The 24,013-nt window shown below is 46.0% G+C and overlaps 1 protein-coding gene across 1 annotated transcript in view; it reads right to left on the minus strand.

Moving 5' to 3' along the window:
• The window catches only part of LOC126298208 (nose resistant to fluoxetine protein 6-like), a 205,204-nt gene that overhangs the window by 65,423 nt on the left and 115,768 nt on the right, over nucleotides 1-24,013 (minus strand). Inside the window, exons 5-6 of the mRNA XM_049989512.1 lie at nucleotides 18,017-18,111; nucleotides 9,351-9,449 (exon numbers count right to left, since the gene is read on the minus strand). Coding sequence (XP_049845469.1) covers nucleotides 9,351-9,449; nucleotides 18,017-18,111 — 194 coding nt within the window. The remainder of the gene's footprint in view (nucleotides 1-9,350; nucleotides 9,450-18,016; nucleotides 18,112-24,013) is intronic.

Genomic DNA, 24,013 nt, shown 5'->3' on the forward strand with positions numbered 1-24,013 from the left:
GAACCCGTCGGGCCACACATTTTCATTTGTCCCCGTTGGTATATATCAACGCCTGACAGCAGCTGAAGGTATTAATATATTTCTAATTTAGTAAGAAAATTTGTGTCGGACTGGGGCTCGAACCCCGATTTCTCGTTTATCGCGAGCGGTCGCCTTATCGTTTGACTACCCGTGTACGACTCACAGCCACACATAAAATTTCATATATCGTCAACTCTGCGTCTACAGCCTGTACTCTTACATCCATTATGTATATTCCCGTACAAGTGAGACATTTTACTTGAAAGACTCTTTCCTGGTGTCGGTGGATAAATACGATATCGGAATAACACAGGCACTGCAATACTGTATTGTAAGAGCCCGAAGTGACACAAAAATTGCGGTTTGCTGAAAGTGTTTAGGAATGTAAAAATGTGCATATCACAAAAGGCAAAAGATGTAGTATCCTATGACTTCGATGACAAGGAGTCATAACTATAGAGTGAGCAAAATGAAACGCCCTGAAAATATTTCATTCACCTTAAGGTAGACACATATTCTGCCTTGGCTCGCACTGAGCACTATGGGACTTAAATTCTAAGGTCATCAGTTCCCTAGAACTTAGAACTACTTAAACCTAACTAACCTAAGGACATCACACACATCCATGCCCGAGGCAGGATTCGAACCTGCGACCGTAGCGGTCGTGCGGTTCCAGACTGTAGCGCCTAGAACCGCCTGGCTCTCCGGCCGGCAGCAGTTCAGTCCCAGGAGATTTCACACACATTTTAACATTTTTATAAAAAAGTATATTCTGAAAAACTTCCACAAATATTCAGTCTGTCTTCACAAGCATTAAGTGTTTTCATAATTGCGAATGTGGACAACCATCAGCCGGTGTGGCCGAGCGTTTCTAGGTGCTTCAGTCTGGAATCGCGCGACCACTACGGTCGCAGTTTCGAATCTTGCCTCGGGCATGGATGTATGTGATGTCCTTAGGTTAGTTAGGTCTAAGTAGTTCTAAGTTCTAGGGGAATGATGACCTCAGATGTTAAATCCCATAGTGCTAAGAGCCATTTGAGCCATTTATTCACAACCGATACAAAAGAGTTACATATTTGCACCCATTACTGTCCTTCAAAGTGGTCACCAGCGTTGTGTAGAACCCGTTGCCAGCGATGTGGAAGGCGTAGTATACCGTTAGCACAGCCTGTTCTGTTGGTGGTTCGCATGGAGCGGTCTACTACCTGTCGAATCTCTGGAAAAATTCTGAAGCGATTGCCACGAAGTGGTTCCTTCATTTTTGGAATCAAATCAAAGTCACAAGGACTTAAGTCCGGGGAGTATGGTGGATGGTACAGTACTTCCCAGTCCCATCGACCGAACAGAGCAGCCACAGCTTGCGCTGTTTGTGGCAGCGCATTGTAGTGCAAAGTGATGGGTGGGTTGCGCAGAAAGTGTCGCCGCTTCTTTCGCAAATCTGGTCGTAGGTGATGCTTCAAAAACAAACAGTAATACTGTGCCTGACGGTCTGCCGTGGAGAAACGTAATGTGTTAGAATAACACCATCACAGTCGTACACGAGAATCATCGTAACTTTAGGCCCCTCCATTCGCACCATCAATAGAACAGGCTCTGCTAACGGTATACTACGCCTTCCACATCGCTGGCAACTGGTTCTACACAACGCTGGTAACTACTTTGAAGGACAGTAACAGGTGCAAACACGTAACTCTTTTGTATCGGTTGCGAATGAATAGTTCCCACTAGTTAAGTTCCAAATATTTCAAATGGCTCTGAGCACTACGGGACTTAACTTCTGAGGTCATCAGTCCCCTAGAACTTAGAACTACTTAAACCTAACTAACGTAAGGACATCACACACATCCATGCACGAGGCAGGATTCGAATCTGTAACCGGAGCGGTCGGGCGTTTCCTGACTATAGCGCCTAGAACCGCTCGGCCACACCGGCCGGCATTTAAGTTCCAACTCTCGTATTCCATGCACATTAAGGTAAACGACAAAGTTTACATATTCTGCCCTGACTGCAAGTTATGTATGTTGGGTTTTCTATCTTAAAGCGGATAAAATATTTTTCGGGCCAGTTTTATTTCGTCGTCTCTATAGAGTCAGTCATTTCTTACCATTTGTGGACTCAGTCGCACGTAAAAACATTTCTGCGACCCATCCTAGAACTCTGATCAAATGTTTGACACTTTACCAAATAGACCTAACAGCACGTGTTGACTTATACAAAGAAGATCAGTACAAACAGTCAATGACTTGTTGGACGTACGCGAAAACATCACAGAATTATCGACAATCCTTTATTGGCAGACGCTTGAAGATAGACGCTAACTATCCCACAAAACCCTACTTGAAAGTTACGAGGCCGAGTAATGAATGCTGTGTCTTAAATGAAGTTTTGGTCTGGGAGTAATGTGCCTGTGGCACTGTGTAATAACCTTTGCTTTTCGCTTATTATTAGTAATAAGTCCAAATTCAACAATCCACCCTTACAACAGTTCACCAAAGATGTACAAGGGTGTTATTTTTTGTGTTGTTAAATGATTTTCAGCGAATATCACCGGAGTACTGTAATATTTCGGTAAAAAAATTAAATATCGCGAGGCATTGTTGAGTAGGATGTCCAAAGGCGTAAGTTCAGAGTCACTCGAAAAGTGTGTTCTTTCTCCGCATACATTGCCCCTTTCCTTGGAGATATGTGAGAGTTGTATTGTATGTCCATTTGTGAAGTGTAGTTGAGTGTCATGGATGCCTGAATAGTGAAGTTTATTTCTGCGAACTTTTAACATTGCAGCGCGTCAGCAATCGTGAATAACTTAATGATTATAAAGAATCCGAATCGATTGCAAATAGAAACCGGATGTTGACCTAGGTTTCGGAGCGGATAACCATGCCTTCTTCGGAACACACTAAAACAACAAACTGCCTAAAGAGGCATGGTCCAACATTAATACAGGAGGCCCAAAAGCTCAAACGACTCGCGCCACCGAACGTTGGCTGGGGTGAGGAAGCACGCTACTGGCGTTTGAGCTAAGTACAGCTATTGACATGGTACACACGTACCGTTTATTTTATATCTTATGGGAGTCGTTTGCCCTTTTGGACGCCTGTATTAATGTTGGACCATGCCTCTTTAGGCAGTTTGTAGTTTTAGTGTGTTCCGAAGAAGGCGTGGCTATCCGAACCGAAACCTAGGGCAACATCCGGTTTCTATTTGCAGTCGAGGCGGATTCTTTATAATCATTATGTCATTTTTGCGTTTTACGAAGAGAACGAGAGAAGGGAGAATTTGGAATCCGGTGCCAGCACACAAGCTATTTCTGTCGAGTGTTCGGCACGCTTAACGTCCCCAAACGACAGACAGATCATCATACCAGTGCCACACTCTCTCACAACATGAAACACTGCGGAGAGGTTTGATATTTAATCCAGGACATTACTGCAAGGACTGGTGATCAGGAACTTTACACTACCACTCCTCCTACCCATGCTAGCCAAATACGGGCAGTGGAAACGTCATCCGCTCGGTTTATCTAAGCGCCGAGTGCCACCGCATAGGCGTGCATTAGCGACTTCGGCTACCGAAGCCGGTAATATTTCGATCTTTCTTTTTTACAGGATGCCTAAAATGAAACTGGCCTGAAAATTGTTCCAACAATTTGTGAAACAATACAAAAGGAACGACTGCACATTTTCAATAAGATGGAGCAACAGCACACATCACACATGCAGTATTGGCGTTATATCGTGAGGCGTTCTGTGAGGACGGGACAGTCAGCAAAGGTAGTAACATACCTTGGCCTTAAAGTCCCATAGTGTTCAGAGCCATTTGAACCATTTTTAACCTAAATTGGAACGACCACATAGATAACATTGTGGGTAGAGCAAACCAGAGACTGTGATTCATTGGCAGAACACTTAGAAGGTGCAACCGGTCTACCAAAGAGACTGCTTACACCACGCTTGTCCGCCCTAGTCTGGAGTATTGCTGTGCGGTGTGGGATCAGCAAAAGGTGGGACTGACGGATGACATCGAAAAAGTACAAAGAAGGGCAGCTCGTTTTGTATTATCGCGAAATAGGGGAGATAGTGTCACAGACATGATCCGTGAATTTGGGTGGCAATCATTAAAACAAAGGCGTTTTTCGTTGCGACGGGATCTTCTCATGAAACTTCAACCACCTACATAGGGAGAAATGATCATCACGATGATAGAAGAGAAATCAGGGATAGCACGGAAAAATTTACGTGCTCGTTTTTCCCGCGTGCCGTTCGAGAGTGGAACGGTAGAGAGACAACATGAAGGTGATTCATTGAACCCTCTGCCAGGCACTTTATTGTGAATAGTAGAGTAATCACGTAGATTTAGACGTAGATGTAGATGTAACTGTGATAACTAACTTCTTGTCAGGCCTATAAAAGTGTCACACTAATAAATATTGAATGATTCAGAAGGGGGGTGGGGGTTGTTTGGGGAAGGAGACCAGACAGCGTGGTCATCGGTCTCAGCGGATTAGGGAAGGACGGGGAAGGGAGTCGGTTGTGCCCTTTGAAAGGAACCATCCCAGCATTTGCCTGGAGCAATTTAGGGAAGTCACGGAAAACCTAAATCAGGATGACCGGACGCGGGATTGAACCGTCGTCCTCCCGAATGCCAGTCCAGTGTCTAACCACTGCGCCACCGCGCTCGGTGATTCAGAAGGTTGCACGCAAATTGAAGAGTCGAAATGCAAAACTTCGGGATAGGAACTTTTTGGCTTGAAAGTAATCCAGAGCTAGTGAAAGCTTTGGGTTGCCAGGAACAACGAGGACAATCAGTTCATACGCGTCTAAAATTCAGTGAAGATAACGTACTGTTTTGTGTAGTATGGTTTGACGCAGTACCTACAAACTTTCCCGTACAAGTACGTGGCGCATTCAGAGTCATATCTCAGCGGCTGGTTTGGAAACAGATATCCAATTGCATGGCCACCTCGCCCCCTTGATTTTTTTGTAGTGGCACATCCGAAGCCTCATGTACGTGACACCGATTGCCGACGAAGAAACACTTCCTGTCAGGATACTTGCAGCGCCTGATGAGATTCGTGCGATGCCTCGTGTATGTAGTATAGTGCACCAGTATTATCTACGAAGATATTATGCATTTATCAATTGTGGTGGTCGTCAAATTGGTTCAAATGGCTCTGAGCACTGTTGGCCATCAGTCCCCTAGAACTTAGAACTACTTAAACCTAACTAACCTAAGGACATCAACACATCCATGCCCGAGGCAGGATTCGGACCTGCGACCGTAGCAGTCGCGTGGTTCCAGACTGAAGCGCCTAGAACCGCTCGGCCACAACGTCCAGCCGGTGGTCGTCATTTTGAACACATTCTGTAATGTAGTACATTGTTGAGTAAATAGTACACTCACATGGTGAAGTTAAGGTGTTTGTTGTTCCACACGTTCCACAGCTTTCACTGGCTTTGGATAACTTACAAGACCATACGTTCCTTTTGCAAAGCTGTTGTACACTCTAAGACACAAAAAAACGAAGCACCGCGAAGGAATTATCCTTATAGGGCTGAAATTGGTAGATCTTATGTACGCGTAGAGACAAACTAATTATTACAATGTCAGAAAAATTGGATAAGTTATTCAGGAGAAAGAGCTCCACAAACTGAGCAAGTCAGTAAAACATAGGTGCACCTGTGGACCTTATGCAAGCTTTGCATTGATTGACAGAGTTATTGGACGTCCTCCCGAGGGATATCGTGCCAAATTCTGTTCAACTTGCGCGTTAGGCCGTCAAAATCTCGAGATGGTTGGCAAGTCTTACTCATGATGTTCCAAACGTTCTCGGTTTGAAAGAGATCCAGCAACCTTGCTGGCGAAGGTAGGGTGTATCAAGTAGGAAGACAAGGAGTAGGAACTCACGCCGTGTGCGGGAGGGCATTATCTTGCTGGAAAGTAAGCCTAGAATGGCTTACCATGAACGGCAACAAAACGGAGCATAGAATATCGTGTGCTGTAAGGGTGCCAAGGAAAACAAACAAAGGGGTCCTACTATGAAAAGTGGTGGCAACCCAGACCATGGCGCGCGGCAGTCAGGTTTGTACCCCACCGCTGTCTGGGGTGCCTCCAGACTCGTCTTCCGCCTGGAATCTCATTGAATGGAGTATAATTGTCTTCAGTGATGACTCACGCTTAGAAAAGATCTCTCGATGACCAGACGCCTCGGACAGCTGTGTGATACCAACACGACCGTCGCTCGCCATACACCCGGACAACCAGTAGTGATTACCTGGAGTGCCACATCATTTCATAGCAGAACTCGTTTGCCATTCGCGGCACCCTTAAAGCAAGGCGTACGTGAACGATATCCTAGGCACTATTTTTGTGGCCGTTTATCGTAAGCCATCCTGGGCTTACATTTTGCAAGATAATGCCCGCCTGCGCAATGCGGGAGTTTCTATTGCTTGTATTCGTGCTCGCCAAACCCTACCTTGGCCAGCAAGGTACCTGTATCTCTACCCAACTGAGAACGTTTGGAGCATTATAGACAAGGCTCTCCAACCATATCGAGGCTTTGACGATCTAACGCGACACTTTGACACTATATCCCTCAGGAGCACGTCCAAGAACTCCGTCAATGAATGCCTAGTCGAATAACTTCTTGCGTAAGGTCCAGAGGTGGCCCGACGCCCTGTTGACTTACTCAGTTTGTGAAGCTCTATCTCCTGAATAAATCATCAAATTTTTCTGAAACTAATCATTTGTTTGTCTGTATACAGCGTGGTCCATTGATAGTCACCGGGCCAAATATCTCACGAAATAAGCATCAAACGAAAAAACTACAAAGAACGAAACTCGTCTAGCTTGAAGGGGGAAACAGATGGCGTTATGGTTGGCCCACTAGATGGCGCTGCCATAGGTCAAACGGATATCAACTCCGTTTTGTTTAAAATAGGAACCCCCATTTTTATTACATATTCGCGTAGTACATAAAGAAATATGAATGTTTTAGTTGGACCACTTTCTTCGCTTTGTGATAGATGGCGCTGTAATAGTCACAAATGTATAAGTATGTGGTATCACGTAACATTCCGACAGTGCGGACTGTATTTGCTTCGTGATACATTACCCGTGTTAAAATGAACCGTTTAGCAATATCGTGTTGATGTATGGCTATTGTGATCAAAATGCCCAACGAGCGTGTGCTATGTATGCTGCTCGGTATCCTGGACGACATCACCCAAATGTCCGGACCGTTCGCCGGATAGTTACGTTATTTAAGGAAACGTTACGTAAGGAACAGATGTGAAACGTCAACCACGACCTGCAACAAGTAGGTGTTTTAACTGCTGTAGCCGCTAATCAGCACATCAGTAGCAGACAAATTGCCCCGAGAATCGGGAATCTCAAAAACGTCGATGTTGAGAATGCTCTATCGACATCGATTGCACCCGTACCATGTTTCTATGCACCGGGAATTGCATGGCGTCGACTTTAAACGTCGTGTACAGTTCTGCCACTGGGCACAAGAGAAATTGCGGGACGATGACAGATTTTTTGCACGTGTTCTATTTGGAGACGAAGAGTCATTCACCAACAATAAATTTGCACTAATGGGCAACGGAAAATCCACGATCGCTGCGACAAGTGGAACATCGGCGACCTTGGCGGGATAACGTAGGGTGGGGCACTATGGGAGGAAGGATAATTGGCCACCATTTTATCGATGGTAATATAAATGGTGCAATGTATGCTGATTTCCTGCGTAATGTTCTACCGATGTTACTACAAGATGTTTCACTGCATGACAGAATGGCGATGCACTTCCAACATGATGGATGTCCGGCACATAGTTCGCGTGCGGTTGAAACGGTATTGAATAGCATATTTCATGACAGGTGAATTGGTCGTCGAAGCGCCATACCATGGCCCGCACGTTCACCAGATCTGACGTCCCCGGATTTCTTTCTGTGGGGAAAGTTGAAGGACATGTGCTATCGTGATCCACCGACAACGCCTGACAACATGCGTCAGCGCATAGTCAATGCATGTGCAAACATTACGGAAGGCGAACTACTCGCTGTTGAGAGAAATGTCGTTACACGTATTGCCAAATGCGTTGAGGTTGACGGACATCATTTTGAGCATGTATTGCATTAATGTGGTATTTACATGTAATCACGCTGTAACAGCATGCGTTCTCAGAAATGATAAGTTCACAAAGGTACATGTATCACATTGGAACAACCGAAAAAAAAATGTTCAAACGTACCTACGTTCTGTATTTCAATTTAAAAAACCTACCTGTTACCAACTGTTCGTCTAACACTGTGAGCCATATGTTTGTGACTATTACAGCGCCATCTATCACAAAGCGAAAAAAGTGGTCCAGCTAAAACATTCATATTTCTTTACGTACTACAATAATATGTAATAAAAATGCGGGTTGACCGCGGTGGTCTAGCGGTTCTAGGCGCTCAATCCAGAACCGCGCGACTCCTACGGTCGCAGGTTCGAGTCCTGCCTCGGACATGGATGTGTGTGATGTCCTTAGGTTAGTCAGGTTTAAGCAGTTCTAAGTTCTAGGGGACTGATGACCATAGATGTTAAGTCCCATAGTGCTCAGAGCCAGTCAAAAATGCGGATTCCTATTTTTAAAAAACGCAGTTGATATCCGTTTGACCTATGGCAGCACCATCTAGCGGACCAACCATAGGGCTATCTGACTTCCCCCTTCAAGCTGGACAAGTTTCGTTCTTTGTAGTTTTTTCGTTTCACGCTTATTTCGTTAGATATTTGGCCACGTCACGATCAATGGAGCACCCTGTATACCTAAATTACATCTCCCGATTTCCTTACCATTCGGCTAATTCATTCGACCTCCTGTGGGTATCTCAGAGTAGCGAACATGGAGTCAATGGACAGGGACTGCTGATAGATGGCGCTCGATGGAAATGTGGATCGGCCGTGAGGCATGCCGAGATAATCCGTGCAGTTGCGATAACGCTGTGCCCCGGACAGCGCAACGGTGAACGCATCTGATAAGTCAGCAGGAGATTTCAGGTTCGACTCCAGGTCCGGTAGATATTTTCACTCGTCGCTGCTGATCCCGCGTCATGTCCCCGCTGCAGCTGACAGCAGTGATCCCCATCAATTTACGTACTTGTAATAATTCTAGCTCGTGTTGAATTTGGATGGATACAGCAGATGAAAGCGGTTTCAGCCTCATATGAGTTCAATAGTTAATTTGAATTTTATCGCTTTATTTACATAAAAGCAGAAATGTTTCAGACATTCTGTAGGAAAATTAGCATCATGAATTTACTCAGAAGATATTCCGTGCTTACCTTGCCTTGTGTTCACCTCTTTTTTAACCGGTGGCTCTTTAGCTTCTGGTGGTCCACTCGCTGTGTAGCTAAGATGGTTTCCATTACACTCGATCACCTCTGCGAACAAAAAAGCTGCTTATTACATTTGTATTTTAAAGTGCAGCGCTATGAAATAATTCTTAGTAATAACTTCTACATCAGTGAGCTCGTGTCTGGAATTTCACCTTTACATAAGAGAACTGATGTAAGCGGAAGAAAGCACCCAAATGAAATGAAATTTGTGTTGCAGGACGAGGAAATTGACGACACGAAATAATTTCAATATTTACTGCGCAATGCAATGACAACCTGATATCCTTTGTGAATAGTGTCAGCTCTTCCAATTCAGTTGTACGGAGTTGATTAATTACTTTTCCGACTAAGGTATATGTGGCTTTCAATCATATCTACTTATCAAGAGCAGAGAACTTTTTTAAAGCATTCACTCTCAACTGTCACGTTTGGAAGTTGAAGGAGAATAAACAAAAGCCTATCCAATTCGAGCTCTATACCTGACGCATTTTAAACGTACGCTTGAAGCCAGACTAGAAATATTTGAGGGTCTGAAATTATTTTAAAGAAGAACCACATTTTCAACAAGAGCTGTGGATAAAAAAAAGATATTACACTTTCTGAGACTTTCATCACCAAAATAAGCAATTACATATTGAACGAATGTTGTTGAACTCTATCGCTTGAGAAGACCCACAGTGTGTAATTTCCAGTTCAAGGTCTGATGAATAAGAACGGCCATGAATTTTCAGCATTCACTTTCACGTATTTCCTTTCCATTGTGTGCTGTTGACGTTTATGTTGATATATCATACATTTTGCAGGATTCAGTGAACGGTGTTTCTTTTTTCTAAATAGAGTGATTTTTGTGAATGTTCCATTTATATTTTTTTCTGCTGTTGTATCTCTATTACATTTAATTATGATGCTTGCATCATCCGAAAAGAACATTTCTGCTCCCATGTGAATCGTGGAATCGTGAGCTTATTTTTTATTCTTCTTCGGAATTCTTTGAGGCGAAAAGTTGTTAAACGCATGACTGAGTAACTCGAATCATAGCTCTGTACGCTGCCAATGTGCCACAAAAGAGCGTCAGTTCGCTACTCGAGAGAAGCGGTGTTCGCGCCTAAGCCGTCGGCATACCAGACGAGTTGACGTGGCACTTTACGAATACTGTGACGTCACTTCCTGCTATTTCTTGTTAAGAGGCCATTTTGTCACTTGAAACACAGAATAAGTTCTGCGATATTTCAACAACGTGCTACGTAAGTATTAAGTAAGAGCGCTCTCAAAGTCACAAGCAGAAAGCAAGACGCCATGTCATATTTGTCTTGTTCAATAGGAGATCATATCCGTTACGTTTTATGTTATACGTTACGCCCTATGAATAATGGTTCAAATGGCTCTGAGCATTATGGGACTTAACATCTAAGGTCATCAGTCCCCTAGAACTTAGAGCTACTTAAACCTAACTAATCTAAGGACATCACACACTTCCATGCCCTAAGCAGGATTCGAACCTGCGACCGTAGCAGCAGCGCGGTTCCGGACTGAAGCGGCTAGAACCGCTCGGCCACAGCGACCGGCTCCCTATGAATATATGCTGTTTCTAAGCACCAGCACATTGAATGTCTCGAGAAAGAATCGTTATTGGTAATAAAATGATGGGAAACGTAATATTGGTGGTTAAGAACTTTCGTCTGAATCTATTTTCGCGTTATAATTCGCGTGTTGTGAGAGTAAACCGTTTTAAGGAGGCGACCGATTGAAGATCCATGAAAGCGTGTTGTTCTTGTTAGGATTTGTTATAATTAATGTCAATAACATTTCGGCGATTAAAGCATTTACAAGACTAACATAACTACGAGGTCACTGTAAGCAGAGCCTTAGCATAGCGTAGTTGGTTAAAGAACTACCTTCTGGCACCGATGGTGGAGCGGTAGGCGACACGAGTTTTGCTGTATACACTTTTTTTCCACCTTCACGTTTTCTAAAAGGTTGTGCGAGCTTCCTATGAAATTTATGGAAATAATTTCTGCCATCAGAATGAGATTTTCACTCTGTAGCGGAGTGTGGCCTGATATGAAACTTCCTGACAGATTAAAACTGTGTCCGCACCGAGACTCGAACTCGGGACTTTTGCCCTTCGCCCTTCGCAGGCAAGTGCTCTACCAACTTTTTTTTTTATTTGGATACAGAATTAGGCAGTTCACAAACACTAAATGAAATGCATCTTGTGCACACAAAAAAGAAAAAAAATCATTTTAAAACAAATCACAAATTTAAAGGAACAGGGATGTTGTTTTTATTTATTTATTTATTTATTTTCAATAAAGATCACTATGTTAGAAGGAACATGTAGCTCATTTCATCGTATAGTATGTGCATTACATACTGAGTGGTGAGAGAAGCGTGAGGTTCATTATCAGCTGTCAAATGTGCACACCGACTGCACCCGGCACATCCCAACTGCGTGGTGGCTCAAGGAAGACTGCCTGAAGATAGTTGGCAAAGGTTTTCCGATAGTGTGACCATCTATGAACCTCATTGTGGGCTTGCTTCAAGAAATACCAAAAGTCGAGTCGCGACTTGGCAGCATCCCCATAGAGGTACGCGATCGTCCAACCTTTGACCCAGATGATCGACTGTGATTTAGTCGCCGGAAAGAAGTCACTCTCCGGATGTAGGAAGGAAGCAGGGGTAATATGTTGCGGGGTCACACGGAGGTAGCAAGCCACCATCTGTCTTCCTAGGAGCCAGACGTCCTCCAACGCGATACAAGTTAAGCGGTGATGGTCGTCATCCACTTGGTGACATTTCGGGCATAGTGGAGTGTCCACTAGTCCAATTGCATGCAGCCGTTGGTTGGTGTTGAACTTGCCACAGGCGACAGAGAACCACAGTGCCCGAACGAAGGTAGGAAGGAATTTTTGGTGCACGTGTCTCCAAATCTTCGGCCAATGCAACCTGGGGTGTTCGAGTTCAATGACATTACGACTTACCCGTCGTAGCAGCCAAACATAAAAATCCTTCGCGCATGGCGGTCTCGTGCGCAGAAGCTCGTCTCTGACATAACTAAGTTCCACGATAAATGTTGAGACATGCGCAAAATGTGACGTAATGTTGCCCACCGCCACCGGAGGTGTGAGGGACGCTGGAACCAGGAGATCCAGTAGGCGGGATGTAAGGGAATCGCGTCCGCTACGCCATTGCTTGTACATCGTGGCTAGAAGGAGCGCCGTCGATCGGCAGTGAACATTCGTAAGTCCAAGTCCCCCCTTGTCCGTAGGGAGTGTGAGCGTTTCGATCGCACGTTGAGGGGCGATCCAATCATCACAAAATAGCCTAGTGCTGATTGAAGTCGACGTCCGAGCGTGAGTGGTAGGGGCAGGATCTGCGAAATATGCACCATTCGAGAAACCACATAAGTGTTCAGATACTCGACTCGCTGCAAAGGATCAAGGTGCCGTAGGAGATGTTGTCGGGCCATGGTACGTGTTGTCTGTAAAATACGTCGGTAGTTAACTGCCGCAGTATGTTTTATAGTTGAGGTAAAGTCTATGCCGAGATAGCGGAATCGTTGCACATAAGGAAACGGACTGATTTCTTCCGGCGTAAGGCCCCTTCCAACCGGCATTGCCGCCGATTTGTTAATGTTCACTGCACTACCCGCCGTCACACTGTGGTCCAACAACAGTTCAAGAACCGTCTTCACCTCTTCCTCAGAACGAACGAGCAGCAGGAGGTCGTCCGCATAGGCACGACATTTGAAGGTGTAGCCCCGTAGTTCTATCCCAGAAAGAGAATTGGTTAGCCTCCCAATTAATGGTTCCAACGCTATCGCGAACAGCAGCATCGAAAGAGGGCAGCCCTGGCGAATGGATCGTCGAATTTGAATGGGCCCTGCTATACGCCCATTAACCTGTACCAAGGATTGTGCGCCCCGATAAAACCTTCTAATCAGACCAGTAAAACGGTCTGGAAATCCCATTTGTTCCAGTACAGCGTACAGATAGTTGTGGCGCACATTATCAAAAGCATTGTCAAAATCAACCGCCACCATCGCTGCTTTAAGCCGGCACTCCTCCGCCAGCGCTATCACATCACGGCATTCGCCAGTAGCTGTTTGCACATTCACCGATCTACCCGGTGTCGTCTGTTCTGGAGAGAGAACGCTACAAATTAACATACGACATCGGGACGCTAACAGCCGTGCAAAGATCTTATAGTCGGCATTAAGCAGGGTGATGGGGCGATAATGTCTGACCGTAATTCCTGGCTTCGGTTTATGCATTGGCACCAGGAGGCCTTCCATAAAAGCCGGTGGAATAGGCGCATCGGAATTTAACATCTCGCTGTACATTTCCGTCCATCGCGGTGCTATTTCGTTGCGAAATTCTCGATTAAATACAGCAGGAAGCCCATCAATGCCTGGGGACCGATTCAACGCACCGTGTGCGATCGCATCATGTACTTCCTCACAGCTAATGGCTTCCAGTAAGGTTTCCGCGGCTTCTACCGTCAGTGTACGGGAGACATGCGTGGCTATACGGTCGAGGTCATCGACAGTTGCTGCTTCTTCCCGATAGATGTGTTGGTAATGGTCGACGAATGCAGAGACAATGTCCGCTTGACACGTCACTCTTCGGTCTTCGCGGGTAATTAATTCCCGTACCAAAACACGTCGTCGGTGTTTTCGTTCATTCACGACGTGGTGCATGGAAGAAATCTCGTGCATTATCGTATCGTGACATCTGGCGCGCACCATGGTTCCCTGAAGATGTTTCCGAGCTAGAGCCACTAGTTTAGCTTTTATCCTTTTGCGTTCGATCCAGATGTCCTGTCCCGTCGGACCATCATCCAGGTCGCGCAGTGCTGCAAAATAAAAGTCGGTCGTACGGCGGCGCCATTCTGCCATCTCCCTGCTATATGAGATGAACGTGTGGCGAAGCGCCGGTTTAGCACAAGTCAGCCACCAATCAAGCTTCGTCACATACCTTCCAACCCTTCGCTCGCACATCGTCCATGTCTCAAGGATCCATTGACGGCATTCAGGATCATGTAGATGTTGAATGTTTAGTTTCCACGGGGCCTTACTGTTCCACACCTCTCTACGGGGAAGAAGCACCGTACAGATGTAAGCGCTGTGATCGGAAAATGCCAATGGCCAGCGTCCCGCGTCCTGGACATTATTTGCATGAGCCCGTGAGATATAAATGCGATTTAATCTGCTCGCCGAATGACTTGTCACATAGGTGTATCCCGGTGCATCTCCATGCCGTAATTCCCACGTGTCACTAAGTACAAGGTCGTTGACAACGATTCGCAACTCCTGGCTGATGTTTGCTTGCGGCCATTGGTCTTTCTGGCTGAGAACACAGTTGATATCTCCACCAATTATTACACATTCATAACGTCCATTGAATAGTGGAGCAATGTCTTCTGCATAAAATCGCGCCCTTTCCCGCCGCCGATTATTGCCCGACGGTGCATAAAGATTGATGATGCGTATCCCAAACGTCGTGAAAGCCATTCCCCTGGCCGACGGAAGATAAGACACGTTTTCCACTGGGAAGCCATCTTGCACGTAAGCTGCCACCCCACTCCCATTGTGATCTCCATGTGACGAATAGGATTGATAGCCTGCGATGTATGGGAGTGCAGCTATGTGGACTTCATGCAGAAAAGCAGTATCCACATCAGATGCCCAAATCGTTTCCTTCAGTAGGTGTATTTTGGCAGGTGAACGCACGTCATTTATATTTAACGTCGCAATACGGTTCGCATGGCGTTGAATCCTACTCTGTCGAGGCGCAACAACATCTCCCTGCATCGGCCCTGGGGGCTGAGTTAGAAGACGTTCTCTCGCCCCTCTCCCTTCACCTTCAGCAATTATTAGGCCGTCTTCGTGAGTGCCAGCTGCCTCTGTATGACGTCCGGCGCCTCCTCAATGTCGTCATACCACATCTTTTCAGGCTGTGATATATTCGTGCCCATAGCCATAGTACCTGCGTCTGGAGAGCCAACTGGCTGTGATTCCTCTTCAGCATCACCACGTCCCGGTACCGTCAATGTGACAGACCGCTGTGGGTCTGATCGAACAGTTCCCATTGCCTCATCCTGTTTCGTAGAGGCTGCTGTGTCGTCTTGGTCCACAGGCACATCGTCGTCGGGGCAAGGGGAGTCATCCCTAGGAGATATCGTGCGACGACGCCGTTTCCTCCTTTTCAGGGAACGTTGTTTGCGTGATCTTCCTTCCGTGTCCTCAGATTGTAGGGAATCACGGCTGCCCGACAGAAAAGCATCCGTAGGAACTGGAAGTGTTTCGAGTCCCACCGTTGTACTTGGCGGGAGTTCGGTCGAAACTAATGTTGTCGTCTCAGAGTGCGTTCCAGACGGAACAGCATCCGTGGTGGTTGGAACTGCTTCGTGTACTATCGGTGTGCTTGGTGGGAGTTCGGTCTCATCTGATATTGTCGCTGTAGATTGTATGCTCGATGGAGCAGCATCCTCTGTCATCCCGACGTCTGAGACAAGGTTTCGGAGAGTGCCATCTTGATCTTCCACCGGGCTGTGTCCTTTCGGTCATCAGCAGACGCAGTGAGGGCTTTGGCATAGGTGATCGGTAGTACTGTCATCTCTGGCGACGGCTCCGGCACATCTGAAGGCAGTTGCGTAATCCGCCGTTGCATACAGTTCGACCTGAGGTGTCCCTCCTGGCCACAGCCAGAACATGTACGTGGTTGACCATCGTAAATCACCACCGCCCGACAACCACCAATTGTCAGATAGGACGGTACATGCTTCTGAAGATCAATAGTGATCTGTCGTACTCCGTTAAGAACGGGGTACGTGGCGAATTGTGTCCAGCGTTCTGCCGTGTGACCATGTACCGTGCCGTATGGCTTAAAAGCCTCGATAACTTCTTCAGCCGGGAGCTCAAACGGCACCTCAAAAACTCGTATTGTCCGTATACCCAGACCAGTATGTTCTACAGTTACCGTGCCGACATTCCCGTCAGTATGGCAAAATCTGAGACCTGCTTTTGTAGCCTGTAGAATTCTCTCACACGCCGCGTCATTTACCATCTTAACATGCACCATGGGACTAATGATGGACAGGTGAATTCCGACAATATCGTTTGGCGGTATCTTGACTTCCTCTCGAATGAATCGTTCCACTGCTAAAGCCTTTGGTCGTTCGTAGTCTTTGCAGAAATTGAATCGTAAAGTAGTTTTCCTGTACTTGTTCGCCATGATCGTTGTTACTAGCCCGCGCGCAGACTAAGTCGACAAGTAAACAAACACTCGCGCACGCCGCACAGGCGGAAGTATCGGACCTCCGCTTCGCACGGCCGCTAGCGCCGAACTGCGACCAACTGAGCTACTCGACCCCACCCGTCCTAACACCTTGAATTCTGCCAGTACCTCGTCTCCTACCCTCCAAACTTCACAGACGCTCTTCTGCGCAGGTTCTCAGAAGAGCTTCTGTGAAGTTTGGAAGGTAGGAGACGAGGTACGGGCAGAATTGAAGCTGTGAGGACGGATTGCGCTTGGGGAGCTCAGTTGGTAGAGCACTTGCCCGCGAAAGGCAAAGGTCCCGACTTCGAGTCTCGGTCCTGCACATAGTTTTAATGTGTCAGGAAGTTTCAATTTCTGTCATGTTGATGTTATGCAAATATAAGGGCGCTGTTTCTCAGGAGTGAGTTTGTTCGATTTGGTGAACTTTTATAAGCTGATGTCCTGACCAACGAGGATACTCCCCATCGCACCCCCCTCAGATTTAATGGTTAGACGGCCCAGTGGATATCCTGTCAAAAGCTGAACACAGATCAAGCATAAAAACAGGAAGAAGGTGTACTGAACTGTGAAAAAAGAAGCAAAATAGAAACAGTGAACGGTCCAGCTCAAGATGTGCCACATTTAGCAATTTTCAATAGCTGCTTCGTCGTGGTGGTATGTAGTTACGGTGTTGGACTGTGAAGGGGGAGATGCGTGTTCAATCTTCCCTCCTGCTCCATATATTCTCCCCGACCGAACACGCTGATGTACCATGCCAGTTATCTGAGTACGCTTTCCGTCCGGCCCAAATTTCCAACTTGTTGAACACTAGTTACGTAGCGCCCATGTCCACCATACCCATTGCTGGCCACATCACGCTGGATTCCCGCAAGACTTCAGAAGAGAGATTGAAACCGCACTGAAATGGCCTTAATGGCCGTCAAGCCGTATTCACGTATTTATATACCTGGCGGAAATCCGGCGTGATGCGACGAGCAATGAGTATGTTGGCCAGGGGATGCTGCGTAAGTAGTGCGCTACAAGTTAGAATTTGGGTCGGACGGAGAGCGTGCTCCGATAGCCGAAGCGGTTAAGGTGACCACTCGCGTAAAGCGGGAAATACGTGTTCGAGGCCCGGTCTAGCACATACTTTGCCTTGTTGCCATTTAATTCATTTTAATACCCAATTAAGCGCTATGTCAGAATTTATTTCATTTCATCATCTAAATACATTACAGTTAGTAAGTACCCAATCTAAAATGGCCTCCCAACATGTCCACTGGTTAATAAACACAACATTCAAAACATTGCAGTGGCACGTGGCACACGTGTAGCAAGTAGTTGTCCACATACCTGGCTCTCTGGAGCGCGCCCGCCGCCGCCTCTGCAGCAGTAGATCCACCACGGTGCCAGCCGCAACCAGCACACCCATCGCGCTCACCGCCACGCTGCAACACAACACCCACCCTCAGCTGCACGTTGAAAATACGACATCGAACAGACAAGCACACAGTGTGTCCCAAATCTTCAGAGTCAAAATTACTTCAGTGGCCAACTCTTAGAACTGAGTACTGAAAAAGTTTGTTTTACTCTATAGTCGCAGTTTATTTGTTTTGCCTACTGGCTATTTGGTACACAGAACTATCATCAGGCCATCCCCTGGTGCGCAGTCTCGTCACACTCGTTTCCCAAGTAGATGTACCAAATACCAGAATATACTAAAGTACACTGGTGTCCAAAATTAAAGTAACAAATGGAAATTTTGCAAGATTTGGTTTATTTTACCACAAAACAGTATAAAGATAGTAAAGAAGAAACAATGTAAAGAATACAAATCTTAATCAACTGTTACATGCATAACGGTACAGAAAAATGTTCTTAACGGATTTGCGCACACATTCTGGCAACAGGTTAATGTGCTCAGTATGGGGTGTGATGACCTCTGGCACTAATATAGGCCTGACAGCTACGCGACATATTGTGAATGATGTCATCAGTCTCATGTTGAGGCAATAACGCCTATTCTTCCTGCAGAGTTGCTCACAAGTCTTGGAGCGTGGTTGGTGGATGCTAACGTGATGCAACCCGTCTCCCTAGTGCATCCCAGATATACCCTATGGGATTCAAATCAGGAGCACTCCACGCCATGCGTGCAATATCTTCCGTTTCCAAAAAACATCAACCATTCGTTCTGTATGAGGTCGAGCATTATCGTCCATCAATACGAAGTCTGGGCCCACAGCACCTCGCAACAACCGCAAATGAGGTTCCAAGATCTCCTCACGGTACCTGACAGCAGTTAAATCTTGCTGAGTCATCTGCAAAATTTGATGAAGGGATGTTCGACGGGTGAACATAACCCTTGCCCACACCATTAGGGATCCTCCTCGATATCGGTCTCTTTCCACAATGTTTGTGGTCCCGAAATCGTGTGCCCTCCAGGTGCGAATCCGTCTAGAATCACTCTCCAGACAAAATTTTGACTCATCTGGGAAAGAACATTGGTCCACCGTTCGACCGTCCACATGGCAGTTTGATGGTTCTACTCTAGACGTTCCCTTTGGTGAAGACACGCCAGAGGTAAAGAGACAGCAGGTCTCCAACAATAGTGGCCACTCTGCTGAAGCCTTCTGTACATCGTTCGCCTCGATACAACACGTCCAGAGGATGCTGCGACGTTAGATGTCAGTTGCAGTGCACTACCTAGGCGGTACTGTCGTGCTCTTACAGCCAAATAACGGTTCACTCTTTCTGATGTGACACGTGGTCGACCCTATCTCTGGGATACAGTTTCGGTCTCCATAAACTATCGCCTCATCCGAGAAACAATAGAACGATTCGCATTAAGCCATCGAGTCACATCAGTTTACAACTCTTCTGCTTCCGCTTTCCGTAATGGCTCCACAGCAGAGAGTCTGTAGGCGTCTACTCTACGATTCGCATTAAGCCATCGAGTCACATCAGTTTACAACTCTTCTGCTTCCGCTTTCCGTAATGGCTCCACAGCAGAGAGTCTGTAGGCGTCTACTCTGTGCCACTCTGTGTACACAGCGATTGTGGATGTGATACTACCCTGCAAACACTATCACACTTAATAGGTGCCCAGACATCATTGCTGGCGTGGTTGTACGTTGATCTGAATGCCATCTTCCGTGCAGAACACGATCGTAAGGACATCTGTCGACAGTTCGTACTATTATATCGTGAATTAGACACAGGACTGAGAATAGCAGTTTGTTCTTTAGTTTTGGATAGCAGTGTACTTGAGACATCTACTTGCAAAGCGAGGATGACGACTGCATGCCAGCGGATGGCATGAGGATGGTACTGTGTAACGAAACCGGTAGCCAGTAAAACAAACACTGCTCAGACAGGCCTTAGGGCCCAACGGTATGGACAGGCCGCCTGAGGCGTCACCGGATGTGGATGGACATGTGGTCAGTACACCGCTCTCCTGGCCGTTATCAGTTTTCGTGACCGGTGCCGCTACTTCTCAGCAAGTAACTCCTTCATTGGCGTCGCAATGGCTAAGTGCACCCTACTTGCCAACTGCACTCGGCAGACCCGGATGGTGACCCATCCAAGTGCTAACGAAGCCCGACTTCGGTGATCTGACGGGCAGCGGTGTTATCACTGCGGCAAGGCAGTTGGCGGTAGCCAGTAGACAAAACAAATAAAATGTTAATGCTTTTTAAATACAGAAAACAGCACTAACACTCTACACTCATGTACATAAATTAAGAATTATGCTGATACATGGTGAAATAACGCTCTGGTGGGCGGTTTGAGGGTTTAAATCACTTCAGAGTATGACCATGCGGTGCATTTGACCTGCGGTCGTCGCATAGGGCGCTGGCAGCAGTCCAGTATGTTGGTGCATGTCAGAGTACGGTGCAGCGAGTAAGTGTGCAGACGTGCTAATGGTGACTGTGTGTTGGAAATGCGCTCAAAGAACATATATTGATGACGTTATAAGAGGTAGAATACTAGGGCGACTGGAGGCTGGTCAAACACAGCAGGTCGTAGAATGGGCCCTCCGTGAGACACGAAGTGTGATCTCAAGATTATGGCAACGATTCGTGTGCGGCCTTTGTGTGTGTGCATGGTGATCATATCCCATATCTATGTCGGGGTACATGCGCAGGAAACAGTGGCGTTTTGTAGCACATGAGTTTCGGGACAGTTTTATCAACTTATCACCAATACCGTGGACTTCCGGGTCTGCGTCGTGTGTGTTCCCTATGTGCCTATGCTATTAGCTCCAGTTTTGTGTAGTGCCACGTTGTGTGGCACCACATTCTGCAATTATCCTTAATTTATGAGCATGAGTGTACATTTTTATTCTGGATGTGTACATATTTATTTCTCAATGTAGTCAGCCTGGTGAAAAACTCATTTCTCCCAACGAGACACCAGTTTGTTGACACTGTCACTTTAGAGAGATTCACTCTGTTGACGGGTCACAACCTCAACTGAGCTTACAGCGCTTCATCAGCATCAAAATGAAATCATGGAAGCTGTCTTTTAATCTGGTGGGTCCACGTCGGGACTACACGGATGATGATCGACGGCAGTGAACCCGAGGTGTCGGATTGTTGCAGATGTCACAGCCCGCATGTGTGGTCTGGCATTGTCATGCTGAAAGAGAGGGTGCTCCATATGTGGGCGAACTATTCGAGTTAGAAACTCGATTACAGCACACAGTTTCTCACGCACCGACGTAGTTACGTTACACACCGCCATGTTACACTCTACTGTAGCGGCAGAGGGCTACAAATGAGTAGACATGAAGAATAAAGAGGTAGAATGTTTTATACAGGGTATTTACAAATGAATATCGGAGTTTTAACGTTTTATGGTATTTATTACATTAAACTTGCAGTTTTAAATGATACGTCAAATGAAAGAGCAACTCAAACAGTTTTACCAAGAACGTTATAAATGTTCAATGTGAGCACCATTTGTCACACGGTACACACCAAGTCTATAGCCGAGTTCTTCCCAAACGTTGATAAGTGTGTCTTCAGTGATTGTAGCAACAGCTGCTTCAACCCGGTTTCTTAATTCAGGGAGGTCTGCTGGTAGCAGAGGCACGTACAAACGATCCTTGATGAAGCCCCAAAGGAAAAAATCGCATAGCGTTAGGTCGGGTGAACGTGGAGGCCATGCGAATCAAGCCCAGTTATTGGGCCCCTTGCGGCCTATCCAGCGCTTGGATACAGTAATTGTGTGCCGTGTGACAACTGGAGCTCACATTGAACATTTATTCTAGGTAAAACTGTTTGAGTTGCTCTTTCATTTGACACATCATTTATAAATGTAAGTTTAATGTAATAAATACTATAAAGCGTTAAAACCCCAATATTCATTTATAAACACCCTGTATAAAGAGCTTTATGAGTTTCCACATAAAAATTAGGATGTATTAATTTTCAGCACGCCTTCCTATTTTGTTTACGTCTAAAAAAAAAATTGCATTCTATTTCCGAACGTAGTTTTTCTATCCGGAGTTCGGGAAATAAATTATTTCATGATAGCAATAAAATTTATTTTCCGAGCCCTGTCTTGATGAACATGAAGGAAAAGTTGATGGGCGAGCCTTGGCTGTGTCGTTGTAGATCTGAGGAAAGTTTTAATTCGTCGAAAGGCACTGAACGACGTCTCAGGGGATGCTGACTATACTGTAGCTGTCATAATCATCGTGATCAGGCGAATCACCTCCTGAAACAGTTCTTGTACCATGCATGGATGTACAGTAAAAGATGTGGTCTATTGGGTAGATCACTAGACTCCAGCCCTGCGGATCCCGGTTCAATCCTGAATAAGGGCGGAGAGTTTTCATCTCCACAAGCCCTTCAGGATGGCCCCCGGTCTCGTCAGGTTGCTGTCAAAATGAGTACTGGAGGTCTCTCCCAGGGATAAAAGGCGGCAGGAGCGAGAGGCCCACCAGCCTTCCCCCTCCTAGTGCCACAGGTAATATTCTTTATGTAGATAAATGACATGCCAGACAGGGTGAGCAGCAATACAGTTTACGCTGTTTGGTGATGTTGCTGTGGTGTACGGGAAGGTGTCGTCGTTGAGTGACTGTAGGAATAGTATGCAAAATTTCTAGATGGTGTAATGAATGGCACTTGCTCTAAGTGTACGAAAATGTTAAGTTAATGCGAATGAGTAGGAAAGCAGTCTTTTAACGTTCAAATACAGCATTAGAAGAGTGCAGCTTGACACAGTCACTTCGGTTAAATATCAAGGCGTAACGCTCCAAAGCGATATAAAATGGAATGAGAACGTCAGGTTGATAGTAGGGAAGGCGAATGATCGACTTCGTTTTAATGCAACAGTTACGGGACAGTGTAGCTCATCCATAAAGAAAACGCCGTATAGAGCGCAAATATGACCCATTCTTGAGTACTGTTCGAGTGTTTGGGAGCTCCATCAGGTCGGATTAAAGGAAGACATCGAAGCAATTCACAGGCGGGCTGCTAGAATTGTTAGCGGTAGGTTCGATCGGCACGCAAGTAATACAGAGATGCTTCGTGAACTCAAATTCCTGGAGGAAGATGATGTTCTTTCCACGAGGCACTATTGTGCAAACTTAGAGAACAGGCATTTGAGGCCGACTGCGGAATGATTCTACTACCGCCAACGTACATGTCACGTAAGGACCATGAAGGTAAGATACGAAAATAAGGGCTCGTACGAAGGCTTTTAGACATTCGTTTTTCCCTCGCTCTGTTTGTAAGTGGAACAGAGGAGATAATGAGTAGTAGTGGTACAACGTACCCTCCACCGTGCACAATTCGGTGGTTTGCGGAGTATGTATGTAAATGTGGATGTAGAATAGAAAGACTGCACTTTACCCGCGTTCAGGCCGATAGTCCAGTCACACGCTTGCGCCACAGACGGAGAGCGAAACCAAAAACTGCAACCCATGCACATCATGAGGGTTGTGTGAAATTTGTTTTGGACAGTTTATTAATATGCAGTTCAAGTTGAAACTGTTAAAAACGCAGAAGGGCATAAATATCGGTTTGTTGAAATTTTCTAGTCTGTTGCACCTTCTCCAAAACACACAGCGCTAGTTAGTCACTGTATAGTTCCCAGAACGATTAAATCAGTATTGCTGACTGGGCCAATGTCCACCAAATGTTTGCACAGAAGTGGCATCCTGGATTTGTTATGTATACTGACGGAGCCTCTCCCCAATCAGCATTTTTCTTTATGGAGAATTAAAAGACCTGAACTGAGAAATGAGACAAAGGGAGAGAAGTAGAACAGAACATACTGTAGTTGAAGTTATAAGACGTTTAACACAGTCTAACAGACAGTGGCTCCAAGAATGCGACACTA

The sequence above is a fragment of the Schistocerca gregaria genome, chromosome X (assembly GCF_023897955.1).
Source record: "Schistocerca gregaria isolate iqSchGreg1 chromosome X, iqSchGreg1.2, whole genome shotgun sequence".
NCBI classification, from domain to species: Eukaryota; Metazoa; Arthropoda; class Insecta; order Orthoptera; family Acrididae; genus Schistocerca; species Schistocerca gregaria.